Source organism: Heterodontus francisci, chromosome 18, assembly GCF_036365525.1.
Source record: "Heterodontus francisci isolate sHetFra1 chromosome 18, sHetFra1.hap1, whole genome shotgun sequence".
Lineage (NCBI taxonomy): Eukaryota > Metazoa > Chordata > Chondrichthyes > Heterodontiformes > Heterodontidae > Heterodontus > Heterodontus francisci.
The window spans coordinates 30,477,935-30,503,787 of NC_090388.1; the positions used below are offsets into that span (position 1 = coordinate 30,477,935).

At 42.1% G+C, this 25,853-nt stretch overlaps 1 protein-coding gene across 1 annotated transcript in view; it reads left to right on the plus strand.

Moving 5' to 3' along the window:
* The first annotated feature begins 3,310 nt into the window (after positions 1 to 3,310).
* msrb3 (methionine sulfoxide reductase B3) overlaps positions 3,311 to 25,853 on the plus strand; it is a 111,417-nt gene continuing 88,874 nt past the window's right edge. Inside the window, exons 1-2 of the mRNA XM_068051217.1 lie at positions 3,311 to 3,389; positions 25,616 to 25,794. Coding sequence (XP_067907318.1) covers positions 25,683 to 25,794 — 112 coding nt within the window. The 5' untranslated portion in view covers positions 3,311 to 3,389; positions 25,616 to 25,682. The remainder of the gene's footprint in view (positions 3,390 to 25,615; positions 25,795 to 25,853) is intronic.

The window sequence follows — 25,853 nt, forward strand, 5'->3', positions numbered from 1 at the left end:
TTCAGTAGGTGGGAAACTTTCTTGATATGCTGTGACCTATGGAGTAGTGGGACTGAATTAACAGTGCATACTCTCTCCTTGGTCGTAACAACTGAAATCAAGCCAAACATTATCATAGTAACTTTTGAAGAGCATTTGCACCCTGGCTGCAGTTAGGGTTATGGGTTTTGTGAAGGTTGAAAAATTGTGAAATGCTGTAAATGTGGCTTTTATGGAATTCCTATCAAATGTCAGAGGCGATTCCTATAAGCCGGAAAAGAATAAAGGGACAATCTTCATCTCCCAACACTGACTAGGAGCAATGTGAGAACATCATCTGTAGGGATAAAGTAGGATGTGCTTTTCCTATACGCTCTTATTTGTATGAAGAGGGCAGACTTCAGGTGCCTTTGGAGATACACAATTGGCAGAGGGCCCACAGGTGACAAGAGACCCAAGCACAATTCTGACCTTAAAGATAGGATTAAAGGAGCTCTTAAAACAACAAGCTCATGCAAGAAACTGCTAGTGATTGATAGTATTGTGGTTCTGACATTCATGGAAGCAAGTAAGTGAAGGTCAAAGTTGGTCCTGCATGTTCTAAAATCTTTAAATGTTGAAAGTGTTTCTTCTAAATGGTTTAAATATATTGTGAGCTGAAGTATTTCCTTGAATGTATTGGTTCTTGCTTTTCATGTTCTATCCCTTTGATAGTGTTTTATTAGTTCTTTGGAAGCATTCCATGGTACAGGACCTAAAGCAAGGCAAAGGGTACCACAATTTGATGACAAGAACATTGATATGTTGCTGCAGGCAATAAAGTGATGGACAGTTGTCCCATACCTTGCCCGATGGAGAAACGTGTTGGATGGGATATGTGGCAGGAAGTGGCAGGACAACTGAGATTTAGGTTGTATGCCATACATTGCTGCAGCCCTGCAAAAAAGGTCAATGCCCCACAACAAGACTGTCCAAAAGCCAGAAGGCAGCTTGACCAGGTTGTACCCACAGAAGCAGAATGTTCACAGTCTGTAGACAGACCCTTTGGGATCTGTGCTTAATGAGATTGTGGACCACCTCATCCCCAGCATCATATTTCAGAGACACAGCTGAATCCGCTCTACTTGCAATGAAAATTCACTTCGAAGCAGCACAAGGATATGTAGAGGTGCACTCCAAACACCAGCCTGGAAGAACATAGTAAAAGGAAAGTGTCACGGTGATAAACAGTAGATGGGCACATAGATGCTTATTTTTAACAATAATGTGCTATGGAACTCTATCATTGTTCTCTTTATGCTTTTTTAGTGTAGTTGAACAGGGAAAACAAGTGTTGGTTTACAGGCTGACGTGTGGGACTAGTAGGAGGAATTATCTTGCATGTTGGATGGAGCATTTGTATTGACAGATGGATGATGCATTCCGGTCCTTTGACAGGGAACCAGCTCGTGGTGTCTCTGGAGAGAGCAGAGTGATTTCTTTTTCCGTAGCTGTCAAGGGAGCTTATGGTTGTTGCTGCTCACCTGCCTCCAAATAGGCCATCCTGCAAAAAGGGGATCCACAGTCATGAATATAGCTTCATCTGAAGTGAAATGGACATTCTACAAGTAAAAAGCTGCAAAACAATTTTTTTTATTCCAAATATCAAAAAAGACCTATTTTGGCAATACCAGCAGTCCCTTAGGACAAAGGTCACCTGATCAGCTCAAGAAGCAATAATACAAGGTTTTATTAGGGCAGGTTGCAGCTTATATGCTTCCAGCGTTGTTAGAGGAAATCACTATACAGGCCCTTCTGATATTGATTTGCCCGTCATTTATGTTGCTGCAGTCTATGAAGAACCAGGAAAGCTGTAGAAGGTTGGATGCACTGCGATGGAGGTGTGGGATTGGAGAGAAGGATTAACACTCATTTTTCCTGTGATTAACCTATTTATTAGGATCTGTTTGGAAGTTGGACAGAGGAAACTCTAGTGTTAAAAGTACAGAATCATCCAGGAATAGTTCCAAAGCAACCATGTGTGCATCCCAAGTTGGTGAGCAGTACATTGGTGTTATATAAGCAAACCCCAAAATCCTATCTCTAGCAGCCAATTCCATCTCCCTCCCTGGCCAATATCTCAGGCTGAACTAGACTCTTTACAATTTCACCATCCTATTTATCCCTTTAGCTAAGCAGCCGACCCCATGCCCTCTCTATCACAAAGACCACCTACCTCCGTAATATCGCCCATATCCGCCCCTGCCACAACTCATCTGCCGCCGAAACACTCATCCATGCCTTTGTTACAGCTAGACTTGATTATTCGAACTCTCACCTGGCTGGCCTTCCATTCTGTGGAAATGTGAGCTGATCCAAAACTCTGCTGTCCTTATCCTAACTCACACCAAGTCCCGTTTACCTGTCATCCATGTGCTTGCTGACGTACATTGGTACCAATACCTCAATATTTAAAATCACATGTTCAAATCCCTCCATTGTCTCATCCCTCCTTATTTCTGTAGCCTCCTTCAGCTCTATAGCCCTCTGAGATCCTCCAACTCTGGCTTCTTGTGCATTCCCAACTTCTTTTGCCCATCCAATTGCCGTTGAGGCCCTAGGCTCTGGAATTTCCTTCCTAAACCTCTGTGCTACTCCACCTTTACAACGTTCCTTAAAACCACCACCTGTCTTAATGTCTCCTTTGGCTTCTTGTCAATTCTTGTCTGTTGTGCTCCTGTGAAGCACGTTGGGTTCTTTTGCTATGTTAAAGGTGCTATATCAAGGCAAGTTGCTGTTACAAAATTTTAAAATATATTTAAAAATCTTAACACTGCCATACAAAAAACACTGCCTCAGTGTCCATTACAACATCTTCAAAATTGAACTCTCAGACCAGGCTATTTCAAGAATTGAAAATTCGCCAAAGACTGTTTCCTTAATTTGTTTTCCCTTTACCTAGGAGTTTACCTTGCCGAAGTTTATAAAAGCACACACACTACTGGAGTAATCTGAACTGAAAATAACTTTTAGTAAGACCAGTAACAGGAATATATATATATATATATATATAAGGCGCAGAAGATTTTTTTGGAATTCACTAACCTTTTGCCTGCATTAAAATGAATCAAACTAATTTTGACACTAAAGCCTCTTCAGTAAACCACTCACAAAGTTGCCAGCAAATGTTTTTCCCTCACGACACATTAGCAAAAACGTTGGCAAATAAGAAGGCCATTAATGGTGGCTTCTGTCCAATGGTCATATTTGGAGTTGTAGGGCAGAGGAATTTCCCACAGTGCTTCTCGATGTATTATCTAACCAAGAAGAGAAGCTGAGGGAGAAGTCAATGAATCGGAGCGGGGCTGGTCGTCTTCATCCATTTGTCATTATTTTCCTGCTTTTGACCTTGTTTGCAGGGCAGGCGCCAGGTAAGGGTCCCCGAGATAAACACTTGAAACAAATTGGTCTGTGGAGCGAGCCCTGGCGGCTCCTGGACAACATTATTAACTGAGGGTGCTCGGGGAGTTGAGAAGATAAACAAGCGAGCCGACTTTGAAAGAGTGCGCAAATGTCCGGGCATGGCGCTTTTCTTCTTTTTCTAAAAATGTTTTTGTTTCTGATTTTCAGAGCTGGTTGAGTGCCTTCTGTTTCTGATTTTTTTTTCTTGCTCCGGTAACCTAGTTTCCTCCGCAGTTTGAGGACTTTTAGCAGGCCTAGTGCTGGAGCTACTTGCTCTCTCATCCTGTGGCTCCCACTGTTTTGCTCGGATGCTGCCAGTGCAGAGGATGAACTGCGTAACGCACTTGGAGACAGACAGAAGGTTGTTTTTTTGTGCTGCTGAAGCCTTTAAAAAATCTCCCCCCAAAAATTGCAAACGCTGTTGTACTGAAACGATCTAATTCTCAAAGATGGATATTAATAGAGGTTTTTCTTGTGTCTATCCTTGGCTGAAATCTAATATGAAAACTTCAAGCTTTTTTAAACGCAATACCTTTCGGATATAGGTTGTTCAGGCTAGAGTACCTAGTAGTTCAACAACAGACCACTACACCCCAATAGATGATTGTTGTCTTTGTCGAATTGTTGGCAAAGATTTTCCATTCCCATTAGAGGTATGCTTATGTTATTGGAGTTAAACCTAATTATGCTCGCAAAGATGAAATCCAAAATTTAGGTTAAGCAGATAAAACCTGAAATTGTGGACAGTTGGGACAAATGTGCATCTGACTCGGCCTGTTCCAAATTCCTCAACTTTGTCTCAGCCCATGTATAGTTAGTCAAATATGAATTACCTTGGGGAAAGGCTAAAGATTGTAAGTGAATAGAACATAGAGCTGCTTTCCTTAGTCCAACCCAATTTCAAAATTGTGACAGTATAAGAGTACACCTCCACTTTTTATTTTATAAAGTTCATTCCACTGCTAGTAATGCTAATTAAAACATACTGCTACTTAGAGATGGTGTTTCACATTAAATATTCATTTTAACATCAGATATTTAAAAACACTTTATGATTAACAGCCATTTTTTCCCTGAGAGTTTCTGTTTGTTCAGAATATCATTCAATAGTATATGTTTATAATGGGATAATGACTGTATTTGTTTCCCCCCCCCCCCACCCTTTCTAATTTTCTCTCCCTCTTTTCCTGAAGTCAGTGGTGGGATATGGTTCCATGAGTATTAATGACCTTCCAGTATCTTACTCAAGTGGCCATTCATAATCTGATGCCCCATGTGAATAGTCTGCAGTCATTGTCCGTAGGCTGTTCAGGTACAGCATGGGGCATCACAGCAAGCTTAACATTTTCTATGCCCTGTAGCATGTGTTTGTCCAACAGGCTTCAATTGATAGCAATGTGAAAAAGGAATCCTTGTTGGGGGTTTGTGTGATTTTATTTTTCTGCTCTAGGTATGCTAAAGCCAATTGCTGTGCTCCCATTCCCCACCTATGATTAGCTGACCCAACTCAGTCCAGAGATTCAATGTTAGATCTTCCAGGATTGGGTGGCACATCATATAATATATGAAGTTAGAGTCATCCAGATGCAAATGTACTTACTAATGCCTTCTCACACTATCGGGTTGTGTAATTTCTGCTGCCAGGTTATGCAGTGCTGTAGTCGCCAGCAAAAGTGTTTAAAACCTGCTTAGAAGTAGGGGAACAAAATTTGTTTTTTTAGAAGTACCAATGATGTGACTTCCCCTTGAAATATTTTTTCGTGCAGGTTCAAAAAAATTTGATGAATTTCCAAGGTAGTTTTACATGATGAAGTTTCTGGTTTGGAGCCATGCTACACACATCATAGAATCAGCTTGCCCCTTCTATTCAGGGACCCTGCTGGGAGCACACGCTTGCAGAATTAACCCAATACCGTATACCTATTATATATTAGATCAATGAGCACTATACTGCAGGGTAGATTGAATGTCAGTGTTGTCGCTAGGGTATCGGCAAAATGTAATGATGAATGAGTGAAATTTTCATATTACATACACTTTAGCTGGAAACATCCAGTAGTACAATTATAGCATTTGTCCTTCCAAACTTGAGTTGCATGTGGAGAGAGTATCTTGAGCTGTAAAACATTTGGCTGAAATACTGCTGGTATTAGTGGTATGGGCAGTTTGAGGCTATACATTAGGAATATTGGCTTAGAAATGTATTGGTTTACGTACAATTTTTCTTTCTCTTCATAACGTATTAATACCAATGTTCTAATTACTATTGATAGCACTAAAGTTTATGAAGGAAGTGTGCAATAAGCTGAAAAGGGAGCAGTGATACTTCACTTAAAAAAAAATAACTTTGATAGTTTACTGACGCTGCTGAATATTAGCCATCAGCTGGGGGTTGACATTTTTTGCTCTATCTTCTGTTTAAAATTACTGAAAGGCCATCCTCTGTGCAGTATATTTTATATCCCTTTAGAGTTCTGAATTAGTGCAGCTTTTAAAACTTCCATAATTTATTGTACATTTGTAAATATGCCTTTTTATGAAGATTTGATGTTGAGTATTGTGAATTATATTTGTAGTATTTAAGACCACATGAAATTTAAATTCACAATATTCCCTTCTTTCTTTTCTTCTTTTGGGCCTCCTTATCTCGAGAGACAATGGATACGCGCCTGGAGGTGGTCAGTGGTTTGTGAAGCAGCGCCTGGAGTGGCTATAAAGGCCAATTCTGGAGTGACAGGCTCTTCCACAGGTGCTGCAGAGAAATTTGTTTGTTGGGGCTGTTGCACAGTTGGCTCTCCCCTTGCGCCTCTGTCTTTTTTCCTGCCAACTACTAAGTCTCTTCGACTCGCCACAATTTAGCCCTATCTTTATGGCTGCCCGCCAGCTCTGGCGAATGCTGGCAACTGACTCCCACGACTTGTGATCAATGTCACACCATTTCATGTCGCGTTTGCAGACGTCTTTATAACGGAGACATGGACGGCCGGTGGGTCTGATACCAGTGGCGAGCTCGCTGTACAATGTGTCTTTGGGGATCCTGCCATCTTCCATGCGGCTCACATGGCCAAGCCATCTCAAGCGCCGCTGACTCAGTAGTGTGTATAAGCTGGGGGTGTTGGCCGCTTCAAGGACTTCTGTGTTGGAGATATAGTCCTGCCACCTGATGCCAAGTATTCTCCGAAGGCAGCGAAGATGGAATGAATTGAGACGTCGCTCTTGGCTGGCATACGTTGTCCAGGCCTCGCTGCCGTAGAGCAAGGTACTGAGGACACAGGCCTGATACACTCGGACTTTTGTGTTCCGTGTCAGTGCGCCATTTTCCCACACTCTCTTGGCCAGTCTGGACATAGCAGTGGAAGCCTTACCCATGCGCTTGTTGATTTCTGCATCTAGAGACAGGTTACTGGTGATAGTTGAGCCTAGGTAGGTGAACTCTTGAACCACTTCCAGAGCGTAGTCGCCAATATTGATGGATGGAGCATTTCTGACATCCTGCCCCATGATGTTCGTTTTCTTGAGGCTGATGGTTAGGCCAAATTCATTGCAGGCAGACGCAAACCTGTCGATGAGACTCTGCAGGCATTCTTCAGTGTGAGATGTTAAAGCAGCATCGTTATTTAAACTATAAAGGAGGTTGCTGAAGGACCTGAGTAGTTTCTTTTATTTCACTGTTGAGAATGACCTTTATAACCATGGTTCTCAAACTTTTTTAGGGTGAAGGACTCCTTTTCAAATGGATTAGTAATCACGGACCCCCCCCCCCCCCCCACCTAAATTATACTATATACTACCCATATATGAAAGTGTTGCACGTAAAGAGTGTTTCATTAATACTTTTAAGAAAATAGGTATTTACTTGCAGATATCAATGAGATGGGTATGCCTACTTCTCACTGCAGAGTCTGTCAATCCTTAACAGGAATCTGGAAAGAGAGGAGCCCAGGGAAAGCAGCACACAGAGAAATCTCTGGAGAAGCAGGGGGAAAGCAGGAGCAATGGGGAAGCACACCACGAGGAGAACAGGAGCACACATCTGCTGCGATTTACCCGATTACTGTTGACCATGACACCCACTCTTCCACTTTTATAGTAAAATAAACTCCCTTTCTCCCCCCGAAAATTCCTGCGGATGCCAACTCGTGCTAGGTATGGGTTCGACCATCCTTGTCGAAGTAGATAATTTGTCCCATGCAAGGCTGGAGAATAACTTAGGCTTTTTAATCATGTGATAAACACATCACAGATCAGCTCAAATCTGTCTTCAGCAAATATCCAAACGCATCCATTTTCAGCACCAAACATAGAATGAAAGCAGGAATCCTTTTCTCCCACCTCTCTCAAGCTCGGGAGTGCCAAGGCAAATCAGACCACCATCATTGAGAGCCTTGATGAGATCAGCTAACTCAACATATATCAGGTCTAAAAATTGGGACCTTCCTGTGGCATTGTATACAAATTTGGGGACATACTGACCCAGTGAGCAATCAATAATTTTTTTTTAAAAGACTGATTTTGAAGCAAAAAACTGTGGATGCTGGAAACTTTGATATAAAAACAGAATGCTGGAAATATTCAGCAGGTCAGCTAGCATCTGTAGAGAGAAGCAGAGATAACGTTTCAGGTCCATGACCTTGCATTTCTAACTTTTTTCCAATTCTGTTGAAACCAGTTTTAAGCAATTACAGCAGCAGAGAAACAGGGGTGGGAGGGTAGGAAAGAACCAAAGGGAAGGTCTGATATGGGGTGGAAGGTAGGAGAGATTAAATGATAAAAGGGATGATGGTCCTGTCCTTTTTCTTCCTCCCTTCCCACTGATCAGAGGCCCAGACACTTCTTCCGGGTGAAACAGTGACTTCCTTGTACTTCTTTCAATTTAGTAACCAGTATTCAATTCTCACAATGTGATCTCCTTGACACTGGGGAGACCAAATGCATTATGGCCAATTGCTTTTCAGAACACCGCCAATCAACCCACAAGCATGACGCTAACCTTCCGGTTGCCTGTCATTTTAATTCCCTGCCCCACTCCCTCTCTGACCTCCCTGACCTCCCTGTCCTCAGCCTCCTACACTGTTCTAAAGCAGCTGAACATAAGCTTGAGAAACAGTGCCTCATTCTTTTCATTAGGCACTTTACAACCTTCCAGACTCAATATTAAGTTCAACAAATTCAGATGTAAGCCCTGTCCCCATTTTTTTTTTTTGGACAGCAGATGTTGATACTGATTCCGCTATTCCCATTTACAGCTCCTCTCGACCTACCTTTTTGTTTCTTTACTTGTCCCATTACCATCTGGTTTCGCACCATCGGCCTTTTTGTTGTTTAATCTCTCCTGCCTTCTACCTGATCGCAGGCCACCTGTTTTATTCTTTCCTCCTCTCCACCTTCCTTTCCCTGCCTCTGAACTTGCTAAAAACTTGTTACATTGCTAACTATTTTCAGTTCTGATGAAACATTATCAACCTGAAACATTTCTCTCGCCACAGATGCAGTCTGACCTACTGAATATTCTCAGCATTTTTTGTTTTTATTTGTAACATACTACTTTTTCTTTGGCCTCCTTGTCTCAAGAGACAATGGGTAAGCGCCTAGAGGTGGTCAGTGGTTTGTGGAGCAGCGCCTGGCGTGGCTGTAAAGGCCAATTCTAGAGTAACAGACTCTTTCACAGGCACTGCGGATGAAATTGGTTGTCGGGGCTGTTACACAGTTGGCTCTCCTCTTGCGCTTCTGTCTTTCCTGCCAACTGCTAAGTCTCTTCTACTCGCCACTCTTTAGCCCCACCTTTATGACTGTCTGCCAGCTCTGGCGATCACTGGCAACTGATTCCCACGACTTGTGGTCAGTGTCACAGGACTTGATGTCGCGTTTGCAGACGTCTTTAAAGCGGAGACATGGACGGCCGGTGGGTCCGATACCAGTGGTGAGCTCGCTGTACAATGCGTCCTTGGGGATCCTGCCATCTTCCGTGCGGCTCACATGGCCAAGCCATCTCAAGCGCCACTGGCTCAGTAGGGTGTATATGCTGGAAATGTTGGCCGCCTCGAGGTCCTGCCACCTGATGCCAAGGATTCTGCAGAGGCAGCGAAGATGGAATGAGTTGAGACGTCGCTCTTGCCCTCATACGTTGTCCATAGAGCAAGGTACTGAGGACACAGGCTTGAAACACTCGGACTTTTGTGTTCTGTGTCAGTGTGCCATTTTCCCACACTCTCTTAGCCAGTCTGGACATAGCAGCGGACACCTTTCCCATACGATTGTTGATTTCTGCATCGAGAGACAGGTTACTGGTGATAGTTGAGCCTAGGTAGGTAAACTCTTGAACCACTTCCAGAGCGTGGTCGCCGATATTGATGGATGGAGCATTTGTGACGTCCTGTCCCATGATGTTCGTTTTCTTGAGGCTGATGGTTAGGCCAAATTTGTTGCAGGCAGCCGCAATCCTGTCAGTGAGTCTCTGCAGACACTCTTCTGTGTGGGATGTTAATGCAGCATCGTCAGCAATGGGGAGTTCCCTGATGAGGACCTTAGCTACTAAGTATCATCACCTCACTCCATGACAATATGAAAGGCACAATTCAGCATAGCGGTGCCTCATCAGACCCCTTTCCTATCCTGAATGGCGTGAAACAGGGCTGTGTTCTTGAACCTACGCTGTTTGGGATCTTTTCACTGCTGCTGTCACATGTGTTCACGTCTTCAGAAGAAAGAATTTTCCTCCATGCAAGATCAGATGGCAGGTTGTCCAACCTTGCCCATCTAACATACTGTACAGCTCTATTTTATGTCCTGTCAATTTGCTCCTGATGGCATTGCTGAGATACATTTTCATGGATGTTATTTGTCCTCCAATGCATCGCCCAAATGGCCATAATTCATTGAGCAGATTTGACCGAAAATTGGCTGCCAATTCAACCATACATGAGGTTATTATCGAGAGCTTTCTAAATGTGTGGTAATGATTCTGCATTCTCACATTAACACTTGCTCTGGACCCATCTTTTGTTTCTTTACTTATCCCATTGCAACCTCACTTTCGCCTTGCACCATCATCTCATTGTCATTTAATCTCTCTTGTCTCCACCCTATCACAGACCTTCCCTTTGTTGTTTTCCTCCATCCCCGCTTTCCCTACCTCTGTAGTGTTTTAAACCTGTTACTTTTCCCAGTTCGTAGGAAAGGTCATCAACCTGAAACGTGAACTCTGTTTCTCTCTCTACAGATGATGCCTGACCTGCTGAGTCTTTCCAGCATTTTCTGCTTTTATCTTTTTTTTTTAAAAAAAGCACTTTAAATGTCAGCAACCACTTCTTCACACCAAGGGTAGTGGAAATCTGGAACTCTCTTCCCCAAAAAGCTGTTGAGGCTTCGTCATTTGAAAATTTAAAAACCGAGATTGATAGTTTTTTATATTAGGCAATGGCATTAAGGATTACAGAACCAAGGTGGATAAATGGATTAAGATATAGATTGGCCATGATCTAGTTGGTGGATGATGTTTGAGAGACTAAATGGCCTATTTAGTTTTCCTAAGTTCCTAATAGAAAACTTGATGATTGCTGAATTTTAATTGTTTGTCTTTGTTGTTCAGCCTGGCTTTTGCAGTTGCAGGGGAATATTAAAAATTTATTCTCACCAGGTGCCACCATTTTAAAAATAGAATTTTTTTTTAAAAAGTGAAAACAAAACTACCTGCCCTTGTACTGCTTGTAACTGTTGACTACTGTTTCATCAAAGGATTTCTGGGGGATGTCTTCAAGAACATAGTCTGTGGGTGATGTCATTTTGCAAAACTATTTGGATTAACTTTTCAATTTGTTCTTCATATGAAATGGACTAAAATGTGAAATCTGTTTAAACATTTTTTTAAAAAGATATAATGATTAATGAAGAAGAATACTGAAGAAATACTCTCAGCAGGTGTTTTTTGACATTTGGTTGGACTTTAGTTTCTCTAATCCTTTGAGTTAAGTGAGTACATACGATAGTTGTGCCAGAGCAATAATCCTCTGAAGGAAAGAAGGCATTCAAAGTTGCCTGCTAGACTCGGTTTAGTAATAACAATAAAAACGTTTGTCCAATCAATCTGAAGGTGGTCCCTGCTGACACTTCGAGATTTGGCTTGTAACGTGTAGGGAATTCCTTGAACAATTCTACCACAGATGATTCACATTGGGTGGGCCAGGTTACACCTTCGTATTAGCTGGAGCTAGCTTGTACTAGTTCTATTGTAGGTCTTTTACTGGACAAATATATGCCAAATTAATAAAGTTTCTAATCTTAATTATTGTGGCATTGAAAGCTCCACCAGTGTTACATATTTACTTAAACTGGACAAATAATTTCAGTCCTTCAGCTGTAAAACTACAACCTAACTTTTTTTTTTAACAATATCTAAAAACTGACAATCTATGACACAATTGGGAGGTGTGGGCCATAATCTGCCGATATTCAATCTTATTTACATGAAGTGATTACACATTTTAATAACATTTTCAAGCAAAATCTATGGAATAATACAAAAGAAAATTTAATCTCCCTCGCCTCATTTCAAACAGAAACCCCCTACTTTTAAGCTTTTCAACTCCAGATAATTTTACTGCAAAAATTTTACTGCAAAGCATAGTTATGGTAAGCAGATGTCATAGAAATGAATAAAGAAATATAGTTATTTCAGATTGTTTCCAGATAAAGACCCACTTCAGAAATTGAGCTGCAAACATTCAGTATTCATTTAGAGCTTTATAAATGTTGTGACCTTCATTTGGCAACCACTGTTAATAGTGAATCAATTTCACCATAACGATTATTTGGTCATTATCACATTACTAATTATGGGAGCTTGCTGTGTGCAAATTGACTGCCATGTTTCCTATATTACAACCAGGAGTTGGCAGCGTGTTCGTACACAGACACCAGTGTCAGTGGTGTAAATTTTGAGGTCCATGACTGGCAACTTCAGAAATGAGAAATTTTTCATTGACTTCTTTCCAGACAAGTCCGACTTTGAAACTGACAGCTGTGAATTTTTTTTAGTTTTAACACTGACAGGTGCTGGGAGCAGGAACAACGGCTTCTGAACTCAGGACAAGTTCGGGTTTTTCCGGCGGGCTCCTAAATTTTCTTTTTAAAAAGCCCGCCGAAAACCCAAACTTGTCCTGAGTTCGGAAGCTGCTGTTCCCGCTCCTGTCAGCTGTGAAACTGAGGGCTGTGAATTTTTTTTTTAAAAAACTGACCAATCACAAAGCTGCTCTGGGGAGAGTTCCCACTTCCTGCAGCTGTCGCTGGGGGTGGGGGGGGGGGAAGGAAGTGGGTGAGGGAGAGAAAGGGGGGAAGATGTATGGATACAGGGAGGGGGTGAGAGAGATGGACACTGAGGGGGGGAGAGAGAGAGAGGACTGAGAGGTGGACACAGAAAGGGGATAGGGATTGACGGAGGGAGGGAGAGAGAGATGGGGGGAGGGGAGAGAAAGAGATCAAGATCACACCTGACAAATGGACATCTATCCAGATTCTCCGCATCGCTACATCAAGTGTGCGGGCAGACATTGATTACTGGTGCAAGCAAGAACAGTGCGAGGTACTCACTAAATAGGGAGAAATGCATTTTAAATTGGTCTGTGTTTTGATGGCATTAGGTTGGTTATACACTTTTTATATACAAATTAATTGCCCCATGTCTATGGCTGAGTCAATAATTTTGTCAAATGTCCGTGGTGCAACATGTTTGTGCCTATCCCTGATTACAATGGTGACTAGACTTCAGTAGTACTTCATTGGCTGTAAAGCATTTTGGTATGGCCTCAGGTGATGAAAGGTGGCTATATAAATGCAAGTCTTTTTTTCTTTCTTTGAACAAGTTGAAAGTATTTGCGTTTTTTAAAATCTTGCATGGCATGTGGGTGTTGCTGGCAAGGTGAGCATTTGTTGCCCATCCCTAATTGCCTTTGACAACTGAGTGGCTTGATGGGCCATTTCAGAGGGCAGTTAAAAGTCAACCATATTGCTGTGGGTCTGGAGTGACATGCAGGCCAGACCAGGTAATGACTGCAGATTTCCTTTTTTAAAGGACATTAGTGAACCAGATGGTTTTTACGACACTGGATGATAGTCTCAGTAATGGTGCCATGAAACCAAAGACTTGCAGGTTGATAGGTAAATTGGCCATTGTAAATTGCCCCTAGTGTAGGTAGGTGGTAGGAGAATTGGGAGAAGGTGGGGATGTGGTAGGGAATATGGGATTAATGTAGGATTAGTACAAATGGGTGGTTGATGGTCGGCACAGACTCGGAGGGCCGAAAGGCCTGTTTCAGCGCTGTATCTCTCTATGACTCAATGACTAAACTAGCTCTCAATTCCAGATTTTTTATGAATTAATTGAATTTAAATTCCACCAGCTGCTGTGGCGGGATTTGAACCCCTGTCCCCAGGGCATTAACCTGGGCCTCTGAATGACTAGTACAGTGACATTACCATTACACCACGGTCTTCCCCACCTTTTTTTTTTACAAATAAAAACATTGGAAGAATAATGACAATGACATAATTTTACAGGTGTAGCTTGTTTTGTTATCCTTTCTTCTGATGCTATGTTTGAAACAAAGGTTACTGCAATAAGGGAACTGACCTCTTCATCCATCCAACCCCAACTCACTCCATTATTGTCTGCATCTTTTGGAGTGATGGATGTAAATATTGAATCTGTTATGAATGCTGCTATATAGCACACATTACAACTGTGAGTCTGCTGCCTAAATAGCTGTAAGAAAATAGGGCTAGACTGCAAGTGTATGGAGAAATACAGGTAAAATGTGCTCATCCTGCCCCATATTTAAATTATAATTATGCAATTTCACTTAAAAAGTACTTGTAACTTTTGGTGGTAGGATGTTATTGACTCCACCAAGAATAATTCCTGATTAAGTTACGGATTTTTAAATGGTATTCTATTCTATGTGGCCTTGTAACCTTCCTGTGTTGAGTGTGATATAAAAATGGTAGGGAACTGTTTTTTGGAGCTCACCAAGGAAATGCTTAAATTAGGAGGTAAACAGAATATTTTCTACATTGGCTTGGAAGCCACCTTTTTGTGTGAATGTGAAGACCTAGATACCTACATCTTAAAAATGACTATACTTAAGCACATGAAGTCACATCACAGCTTGACAACATGCACTTGAAACGAGACACGTTTGAGGCACCAAGTTATTTTGTTTACAGCATCATACCAGGAAGTTAATATGGCCTGTAGGGTCAAAGGGGAAGGAAAGTTAAGTGTGTTATGAATAGAGTAGAACACCTGACTCTATTCATTGCACCCTTTACATTCCTTTACCTTGACCCTCCAGAGGCCATTCTGACTTCCTGTTTATGGTGTTATGATTGAGAGAAACTACAGTAGATTTTGTCAGCAAAGACACCAAAAATCAGTTTAAAAACATTAATTGACTCTTCTGTGTAGATATGCAGTTACGTGTTCTGCCTTAGTCATAAAGTTCTGTAACTTTTGAATTGTTTAAGTTTAAAAAGTGGGCAGCAGACTTTCACTGTTTTTTTTTGGTTTTACTATAAGCTTATAAAATTGGCATCATTTAAAGCAATTGTTAAATGTATCTTTCTCTTGTAAAAGAGGCAAGTCTAGAGATTAGCTATACATTTTTGACCTTTTATCTAGGTCGTCTTTCCAGCATTGCCTGATGTTACTTCAGCAATCACGAATTAAACTTAGATAATGTCTGATGGATTTACAGGATCATCAGGCACAAATAAATGTTAGTTGTATTTCAGAAAAGATACAACCAGACTTTACACATCCTGTATCCTAACTAGCAGATCACAGCTGCACATATCAACATTCAAAATAATATGAGGCTTGCTTGTTGAACCCACTTTCTCACTTAGAAGTATTTCATGCTGTGGATTCACATCCCATTCCTCCCCTTCCAAGAAGTTAAAACTTTTAGAAATTATTATCCTAAATAATGACTATTATTCCCTTACTTTTGTAATTATTTTGTTTTCTTTTTATATCCTTTTCCCTCCCTGGTATGATATGATAATTAACCTGCCTTTCTGTTTTTGTGTTCCTTATCCACAATTAGCCAAATACCGTGTTCTCTGCTATCTTAACTCAGAACCACATCCCAAATATAGGGGCGGCACAGTGGCGCAGTGGTTAGCACCGCAGCCTCACAGCTCCAGGGACCCGGGTTCGATTCCGGGTACTGCCTGTGTGGAGTTTGCAAGTTCTCCCTGTGTCTGCTTGGGTTTTCTCCGGGTGCTCCGGTTTCCTCCCACAAGCCAAAAGACTTGCAGGTTGATAGGTAAATTGGCCATTATAAATTGTCACTAGTATAGGTAGGTGGTAGGGAAATATAGGGACAGGTGGGGATGTTTGTTGGGAATATGGGATTAGTGTAGGATTAGTATAAAATGGGTGGTTGATGTTCGGCACAGACTCGGTGGGCCGAAGGGCCTGTTTCAGTGCTGTATCTCTAATCTAATCTAAATATATTTCACCTTCTTAAGAAATTCATTTATGTTTCCTTTTTTTTATGGTAATAAATCTGATGATCCAAACAGGGGGAAAATTGCTAACTACTAACAAACTAACAGTTTAGATTGGGATTTTGAAATAGTACTTTGTATTAACATCACAATTATCACAATGGTGAAATCTATGATGATCACAAGGGAGACTGATGCTTTCTTAATATATGTAAGTTTTTAAGTATATTCATGTTACTGGTGTAAATTTTATTGATAAACTTTTTGCATCAAAAGAAATCCACCATTGTTGGCTGTGCCTTCAGCTATCTAGGACCTAAGTTCTGGAATTTTCTCTCCTAAACATCTTTGCATCTCTACCTCTCTCTTCTCTTAAAACTTCCCTCTTTAATCAAGCTTTTGGTTACCTGTCCTAATATGTAGCTTGGTATCAAATTTTGTTTGATAATGCTTCTGTGTAGTGCCTTGAGACATTTTTATTATAGGCACTATATAAATGCAATTTTTTAAAACTAAAATCTGAAAAGCTTATTTTCCACCAGTAACTGTAAGTGAATTGTCTTTGACTTGATCTGTAGGGGTTCAAATAATTTACTGTGTGAAAGGCCTTTTAAGTCAGGGGTTTTCAAGCTTTTTGCTTCTGAGCTTGCCCCCTCTCCTGTGTTTCTATATAAAAATTAGTTATACAATTAAACATATATTTATATTTTTGTTTTATTTAATGTGACTAGAAGATTGATTGCATAATCTCAAGTGCTGTACTGAGGGAGTGCTGCCTGAGAAAGCTTGGAAATTCGAAGTAAGAAGTGAATGACTAACTAACTTTGGTAGCCTGTCAACAGGGTGAAGGAGGTCTTAAAAAAGCCACCTTTAATTATGCACTGTTGGACACACTGGTGTTAGAATTAAGAAAGAGATGTTTCTATTCACAGTTAATTTGGTGACTGTCAAAACACTGCTGATTAGGACCTGATTAACTTAAGGTTGCAGGCAATTCAGGAAATAATCTTGTGATAATGGCCTGGATTTTAACCTGGAGGCAGGTCCTATACGGGAGGGCTGTTACCATGTCGAGGAACTAAGAAAAACATGTTTCCCGAATGTCCTGCAGAATTTAATAGCAGGGCTCCTTTAAGCAGGGTTCCCAGCCCAACTGACAGGCTGGCGGCCTTTCAGGTGTGTTATGATGCTTCTATATTTTTTGCTAAGTATTTTTTGAGGACTTATGTATTTTAGAATTATGCATATTGTTTTATTTGGGAAAACTGAAAAGGATTCCATGGATTTTTTTTCATTGAGGTCATCGGAAGGTCGTTTGTACTTGGTTTGTAAATAACCCTTACTGGAAATCACCTGTCTTCAGGTAAATACCCAACAGGGGCTTTTTGACTTGGGGGAGATGTTTACCGAGAAGTGGTAGGTCAAGATTTATAGGGGTCAGGAGGCTTGACTCTTGAGATTTTTTTTTTTGGTTTCACTTTGGACAGTGTTCTGAAAGGAGTTTAAGAATCAGCTTGCCAAGGACAAAACCACAGCTCAGCCTTTTCCCATCTCTTTGAAATGCCTGCCAGCTTTTCCAAATCTTTGAGAAGCTCTTAGAAGCAAGCGTAAGATATGGAGAAATTGATGCTGCATTCCTCGTGAAAAGCCTGCCAGAAACCCCTGTTGCCGCGTTTCCTCTGGAAAGCCGGCTGAACTGATTCTCAATGTCGCCAGAAAAGAACTGTTGTAGGAAGATCCCAGTGACAGCCACCTATGCATATTTGGGATGCCAAACCAAAAAGGGACAACTGACATCTTTCCATATCTTCTCATTTTTCTTCAAGAATTAGCAAGTATTTGGCCAAAGTTTCTTTTTTGTGTTTTTTTTTGTAACACAGCTTTAAAGAAAAGAATCTCTATTTTTTGGTTAACCAGTGTGTGTGAGGGGCTAAGGTAAAAAGGAAACTTTCATATTTTAATCTGTGTGTTAATTCCTTGCTTCATTACAGATTAAGTCTTGTTTTATAATAAACTGATTATTTAGTTTATTAAAGAAATCTGGTTGGTGTATTTTTACTCTGGGATAAAAACAGAGTCTATGATTGACCATATCAGTAACTGAGTAAAGATTTAAATATATGTTGTGATCCGTGGAGAAGTGGAACTAGAAAAAACAGTGCACTCCCCCCGCATTGTTTGTAACAGGTGGAATGCCTGCTTCACGAAAGAGATTGTGTTGGAACCCAGGACAGGGGTTGGATAGTGGCCCTTGGAATTCCGTTGTGGTTGGGTGGGTTCTATTGGTAGGCTGGGGAGAGCAGATGGTGGTCGGGGTGTGGGCAAAGCAGGCAAATCACAGGAGGGGAGTGTGGTGTAGTTTACTGGTAAGTTTGTTGGGTTTGGAGGAAACACTGCAGCTCCTCCTGACCCACAAGCAATGCTATAAAGACAGTTAGCTCATGTATTCAGCCTCTCTCATCTCTTTTTAAGATGCCAAGTTTCCTGAGGCACTGGAAATCCAGTCATCTGTGCTTAAAAATAGAATGACTGTTTAAATGAAGGTATGCAGCCTCATCACAATATTTAAATGACAAACCCACTTCTCATGGGCAGATTGGTTGCCTGCACCGTGTCCTGCCTCCGTTAAAGCCGGAAGTGGGCGGGTTCAAGGCGGTTCCTGTTCCAGATTTCTTTTTACATCTGAAACGACCCCAACCCACCCATTTTTGGGGGTTAAAATTTAGCCCAACGCATCAGTGTTGGGTCATTCAACAAGTCTTTTCATGAGTGTGAAAGAATCCCATAATGCTTGTGATGTTTAGAGTTATCTTCTTGAATGAGCAGAAATGCTTCTTGGAATTAATGACTGCCTTTATTTTCTTTATTACACTGATAATTGAAAATCCAATCATATATTAACTCCACCCCCTTTAATCGAAAGCTGGAAATTATATGCAATTTTATTTTCTCACTACCGTCAAGTTAGAGACAAACTAACACAGGATATGAACTGAACCAGCCCCTAAACTCCAGCATTACTGGCACCACTGGAATGAATGTGTATAAAGAGGAAGCTCTCCATTGGTGACTCTGTTGTTGTTGGTTATTTATTATTTACTGGCTGTTGCTCCTTACTGAATGAATTGAGGAGATCTGTCTTTTTGATGCGGCTGATGATAACCTCGATGCACTCCCTGTTAACCCAGTCCTGATGTATCTGTCTTTCTCCACACTGGATCACCTTGCCCTGTCTGAAGCACAGCAATATCCCCCAACCTGTCCCAGTCCTACCTGTAATGTTGTGCTGATTGGTTTTGCATCGCCTGTTCAAAGCGCTGAATAAAATGAACAACCAGATTGGCCACATCTGACCCAGAAGTGCGAGGTAGGCAAATATTATTTGTCAAGAAGGTGGCGGATTGAGATGTTGGATGAAACGAGAGTTTCTGTTGGTTATTTTTGGTGGACCCCTTGACCTTCTCGTGGTCCCTGGTTGAAGACCCCTGATTGACAGCACCACTGGTTGGCTCACTTACATATAATTAATGTTGTGGCTCATCACATGGCATCAAAGATCACAGAGCCCACAGACAGCAGAGCCTCCCAGTCCTTCCTGTCATCTATCACAGAGGTCCTAGATGACAGCAGGAGGGAGAGACTGGACAAGCCGCTAACTCTGGACGAGCTGACAAAGGCCGTCGAGTCTTTCGAGACGAGTAAAACCCCCGGGAGCGACGGCTTACCGGTCGAGTTGTACTCGGCCCTGTGGGACTGGGTCGGCCCGGACCTGCTGGAAGTATACGAGAGTATGCTCCTGGCCGGCAGCATGTCAGAGTCCATGAGAAAAGGCATCATCACCCTCATTTACAAGCAGAAGGGGGAGAGGGCAGAAATCAGAAATTGGCGGCCCATCTCACTGCTTAATGTTGATTACAAGATTCTGTCCAAAGTCATAGCCAGTCGAGTCAAGTCTGCTCTGGAGCTGGTGATTCACCCCGATCAGACCTGTACTGTACCCGGCAGGAAGATCTCTGATAGTCTCGCGCTACTCAGGGATACGATCGCCTACGTACGGGACAGGAGGGTGGACACCTGCCTCATCAGCCTGGACCAGGAGAAGGCTTTTGACAGGATATCGCACACCTACATGATGGACGTGCTTTCCAAAATGGGGTTTGGGGAGGGAATCTGCAATTGGATCCAACTGCTCTACACAAACATCAGTAGCGCAGTGTCAATCAACGGGTGGGAATCTGAAAGTTTCCCGATCAAATCTGGAGTCAGACAGGGCTGTCCTCTGTCCCCGGTCTTGTTTGTTTGCTGTATTGAACCCTTTGCTGAGTCTATTAGGAAGGATGCGAGCATAAGAGGGGTGACAATCCCAGGCAGCGGAGGCACTCAGGTCAAAACCTCCCTGTACATGGATGACGTCGCCGTCTTCTGCTCGGATCCGCTGTCCGTGCGCAGACTGATGAGCATCTGCGACCAGTTCGAACTGGCCTCGGGAGCCAAAGTTAACCACGGCAAGAGCGAGGCCATGTTCTTTGGGAACTGGGCTGACCGATCCTTTGTCCCCTTCACCGTCAGGTCAGATTACCTGAAGGTGCTGGGGATATGGTTCGGAAGGGCCGGGGCATGCACCAAAACATGGGAGGAGCGAGTAGCCAAGGTACGACAAAAGTTGGGCATGTGGGGGCAGCGATCTCTCTCCATTGTGGGTAAGAACCTGGTCATCAGGTGCGAGGCGCTCACGTTGTTGCTGTACGTGGCGCAGGTCTGGCCCATACCCCACTCCTGCGCCGTGGCAGTCACCCGAGCCATTTTCCGCTTCGTCTGGGGATCTAAAATGGACCGGGTCCGGAGGGACACGATGTTCAAATCTCTGGACAAGGGCGGGAAAAATGTACCCAACGTGGCCCTCATCCTGATGACCACCTTCGTGTGCGGCTGCATCAAGCTGTGTGTAGATCCCCAGTACGCAAACTCCAAGTGTCACTACGTGCTTAGGTTCTATCTGTCCCCGGTGTTGCGAAGGATGGGCCTGGTCACATTGCCGCGGAACGCTCCGTGCAGTTGGGCGGTGCCGTACCACCTATCCTTCGTGGAGCAGTTTCTGCGGGAAAACACCTTTGACCACCGGTCCATCAGGCAGTGGTCTGCACGGAATGTCCTCAAGGCCCTACGGGAAAAGGAAACGGTGGATCCTGTCGGATGGTTCCCCGAGCAGACCGTCAAAGTCATTTGGCGGAATGCCTCATCACCAGAACTTTCAAACAAGCACCAAGACGTAGCTTGGCTGGTGGTGAGAAGGGCCCTCCCCGTCAGATCCTTCATGCACACCCGAAGTCTCGCCCCCTCCGCACAGTGCCCCCGCGTTGGCTGTGGTGGGGAAGAGACGGCCGCCCACCTCCTCCTGGAATGTGCCTTTGCAAAGCAGGTGTGGAAAGAGATGCAGTGGTTTTTGTCAAGGTTCATCCCAAGCAGCTCTGTAACACAGGAGTCTGTGCTCTACGGGCTGTTCCCAGGGACGCACACCGAGACAAACATCAACTGCTGCTGGAGGACTATCAATTCGGTGAAAGACGCCCTTTGGTCTGCCCGTAACTTGCTGGTCTTCCAGCGCAAAGAGTTGTCCACCACCGAATGTTGCAGAATGGCACATTCCAAGGTCCAGGACTACGTGCTGAGGGACGCACTAAAGCTTGGGGCAGCCGCAGCAAAGGCTCAATGGGGAAAGACCACAGTGTAAGGTTCCCCCACCAAGCTGGACTGAGGGGCTGGATCAATGGGAAACCCCTCGAACTGTAATCGTTAATATTCTCAATTGCTGTAAATGTAAAACTGTAATTGACATGACAATTGTGAAACGGAAGGGTTGGGAAGAAACTCATGACAGTATTGAAGGAAACTGATCTCCCTTGCAATGTTTGTATTTTTTGGTGCTGTTTGGAAACTGTTTGGCAATGTAATTTTTACAGATTTTTATGAATAAAGTATATTTTGGAAATAAAAAAAAAAATCAAAGATCACAGAGCCATCTTAGGAATAGAGCAAATATTAATTCTGACTAAGTACTGTAATTGGACTCTGAAATATGTACACATTTGGATGACTTGTGTTTTTTAAATTTATAAATTATTAACATTTGTATTGTTGCAGTATTACAAACAAATTTGGTGAAAGTGCTTGACAGCTTGTTCTCTGGCAATATTTAGTCTATCCTCATTTTCCTTCTTTAAACCCCTGTGATTTCTACCACAGTGATCTGCCATTCATTTCCACTGCTAACTTTTGGCCTGTAACTTTTATGATTGCTTTGGGCTATGCTTTGTGTAGTATTATGGTAAAAAAAACATTTAATATTTGATATTACTGTCAGCAGATGGCTGGTAAAAGTGATGACAAATATATCTTTGTTCTTCAAACTAAGGTGGGCAGGAAAGATTTCAGGGTTGGGTGTGGAATGACTCTTGAGATGTGTTGATATGAGTAAAAATATTTCAGATTAAGGCTGGGAAACACTTGAGGTGGGCCAGGAATGAATTTACACGAGTGCAGGATGCTGAGAGGAGAAAAGAGGTCAGCAGAGACAGTGGCTGCAACCAAGATGAAGATAGGTAGGGCTTGCTGTTATTGACATGAACTGAAGCCAATCAGAAGTTAGACTGGCATTTGTAGAAGAAATGGACAATAAAATCCCAATTCAATAACCAAAACTCCAGCTAAGTACTCCAAATTGAGTTTTAGGAGTAGCGAACTCTGAGAAAACATTTTCCAAGGGTTTACAACATCTTGCATGAAGCTTTATGAATGGGAACAAACTCCACCACCTCTCTTCCTCCTCCCCACCCCCTGAATTGTTTAATTAAGGCATGGAGATGCACAACAGGGCAGAATAGGGAAGATAAGAGAGTCTGGGGTGGGGGTGGAGGAAGGTGCGGGATATAGAGCAGGAAGCATTTGCAGAGTTGGGGTAAGGCCATGAAGGGATTTAAGGGCAAGAATTTTAAATTGGAGGCCTTGGAGGGTTGAGGATCCAGTGTAGGCTGTTGGAAAGTAGTCCAGAACAGGAATAATGCAGCAGAGCATTAAGCAAGTTGGAGCTTGTGAAGGATGGCAGGCCAACAAGAAGAATGTTGGAGTCGTTGAGTCCAAAGGTGACAAAGATACTTATCAGGATTTCAGGGCAGAAGGGCTGAGGTGAAGTGGAGGTGGGCGAGTGTAAGTAAACTTAGCATTGTAGCAATATGGGGTATGAAACCTAACACAGTTGTGAACAATTTGGTTTAGCCTTAGGCAGTGGCACTTGCTGAGCCCAGTTGATGCTGAATTTACAACAGGGTCTGAAAACAGGCATTGGGACCCTGATTTGCATAGTCAACGCGTCTGATGCTTGTTTTACTGGGTGCTGTGGACACTAGAAGCCCATTGGCTTCCAGTCTGTTGCTGGCAGGTTGTGCAAAACAAAAACTGCAATAGATGTGTAATCAATAGTCTCTCCTGTACTGAAACTGAACACTTCCACTTCTCCAGATGCTTTATGGCATGTTATTGTCTCTTTCTTAAAGTCAGATTAATGGTGGCTTTAACTATGTCCTTTAATTAGTTGTAATAGTAGGACATACAGTATTTGTATCAGTAATTAATGAAAATGTGCAGCAATTACACTTTATTCCCTCCTGCATTTTGCTCCTTTTTTAAAAATTCTGTTTCAATTTAGAAAGGTTACCTGGTTCTGTGAGCTCCTTTAACTTTACTTTGCAATTTACTGCTACAGAATGTTTCACAGAAAATTCATGAATATATCATCAGTCTGCCATTCTGAGTCTTTGCTCATCTTCGCACAAACTAGAAGGTTGAAACAGAATCCTGAGTCAATATTTTCCTTCCTTCCATTCACAAAGGTTATTGGATCTAATTTTCTTGAAGGAATAGCCTAATTGAATGAAATCGTAACTTGTATTGTTTACTAGGAAATTGGACATTGCCCATAAGTATTTTGCAACAGAAAAGACAGGAGATTTAATGTAGGATTTGAAGATTATGAAGGACTTTGATAGGCTGAATAAGGAACAACTATTTTCTCTAATTGGAGAATCTAATTTCTCTAATTGATGAAGGGTCATCAGTTTAAAATTATCACTTAAAAGAGAGAGAGAGGTGTTAGGAGAAATTTCTTTACTGGGGGGATATTGGAACATGGAATGCTTTGCCACAGGGAATGGTTGGGATAGAGACCAATGTATTTTTAAAGGATAAATTGGAGAACTATTTGGATCTGTAACCAAGTGTGATAGTTTGGGAATGTGACAAGTGTCAAATGCAAAACTTTTACACATGCTAGCCGATCTTCCATGGTTTTCGCCATGGTGATTTGGAGGTTTTGCTCTTGTTTAAAGAGAGGAACTTATATGATATAATGAGTATTGAGTCAGTTAGGGGTATTTTAAATGCTGGTTAAAAATAAATGTGAAATTGATTCAATATGGTACAAAATTTAGAAATTGAAATTAATCTAGTTAATTGAAAAATAAGATTAATTTGTATATTAAAAGCTTATGTAATTTTAAAGGATTTGGAATGAAGGGAGTGCTCATTTAAAATAAATTAATGCAAATTGAATTAAATTTATATCTGAAAAAAGTGCTTGTATACAGTATAAATTACAGAGCCTCGTGGTAATATTACTTACATGAAATATTTTTACATCCATTTATATAATATAAAATGTTAGTGGGATAATAGGGAGAGGGGTGTGTGTGATCAGGAAGGTGGGGAGGGGGGGGTGTGGGTGGAATCCGATGAGGTGGATCCTCCTGGCTTCACATTCATCTAAGTATATTTTAAAGCTTTGCTTTGTGGTGGTGACCTGTGTTTAGGCCATATGTAGGCCTGGTTTACCTGAACACAGCCATTGCCAGCTATGCCTGGGACAAACCCATTTAGTAAAGGAGGCATCAAACTGACCTTAAGCCTGTTTTTTGCACATGGAAAGGGACTAACATGTATCCAATCTCCAAACTGAACCTTATGTGGGGCCCCCACAAGGCAAAGGCCACTGCTGCAAGTGAGTGTTGTCAGGCTATTCATTTGAGGGGAGTGTTAGCTCAACCTGATCCTGTCCTCACCTGCCATTCAGATACATGCAGGTAATACAGGATAGGGAATGGGGTCCCTTACTAATTTTATGTCCCCATTAGCTTGGAAACATTGATATCAATTGAAGCACTGCTGGCTGGCATTAGCTAACAGAAAACATTTCAAGGACTGAATCTTGGAACCTCCATATTCATTTACTGACTGAGTTATCATGGTATCTGAAGGTCTTTCAGTTAACCCTATTGTTGACTGGTCCATTTTATTCATTAAACTGATGACAACAAAGGCATTAATCTAGAATGCAAATAAAATGGCAACCTGTTAAACTTAAATGGGTTTAGCATGATTGATTGTGCAGTGTGAATGCATGTACGTTATTGATGAAATGTGCACAAGAATAACCTTGTGCATTTATGCAAAATGAAACTTGAGTTTACCCATCCTGCTTTGTAATGCTTGCTTTCACCAGTAGATGGCACCTGTTTTACCAGCACCATGAACAGATTATATTAACCATAAATCACCCAGTTCAAGTATGCTGGAACCCCAGTACTGGGGCACACTGCCTATTAATTGCAAAATACATCCTTGTTCTTTGCCTGACCTGCAGAGTGACATCACTGCCTCTCTTCCTGTTGCACTGTAGCTGCCTGACCCACAGGCTTGACATAAGCCAGATGGCTTCGATTGGTAGGCGCACAGGCTGCCTGGTACTGCAATTGATGATACTGAATAGGAAGACCTTTTATGATCAGCTGCGGGGACCGAGTAAGACTGCAGCTCTTCTAGGTAATTGCACATCACTGAACACTTTCATTTTCACGACAGGCTCTGCGAAAGTAACAAGA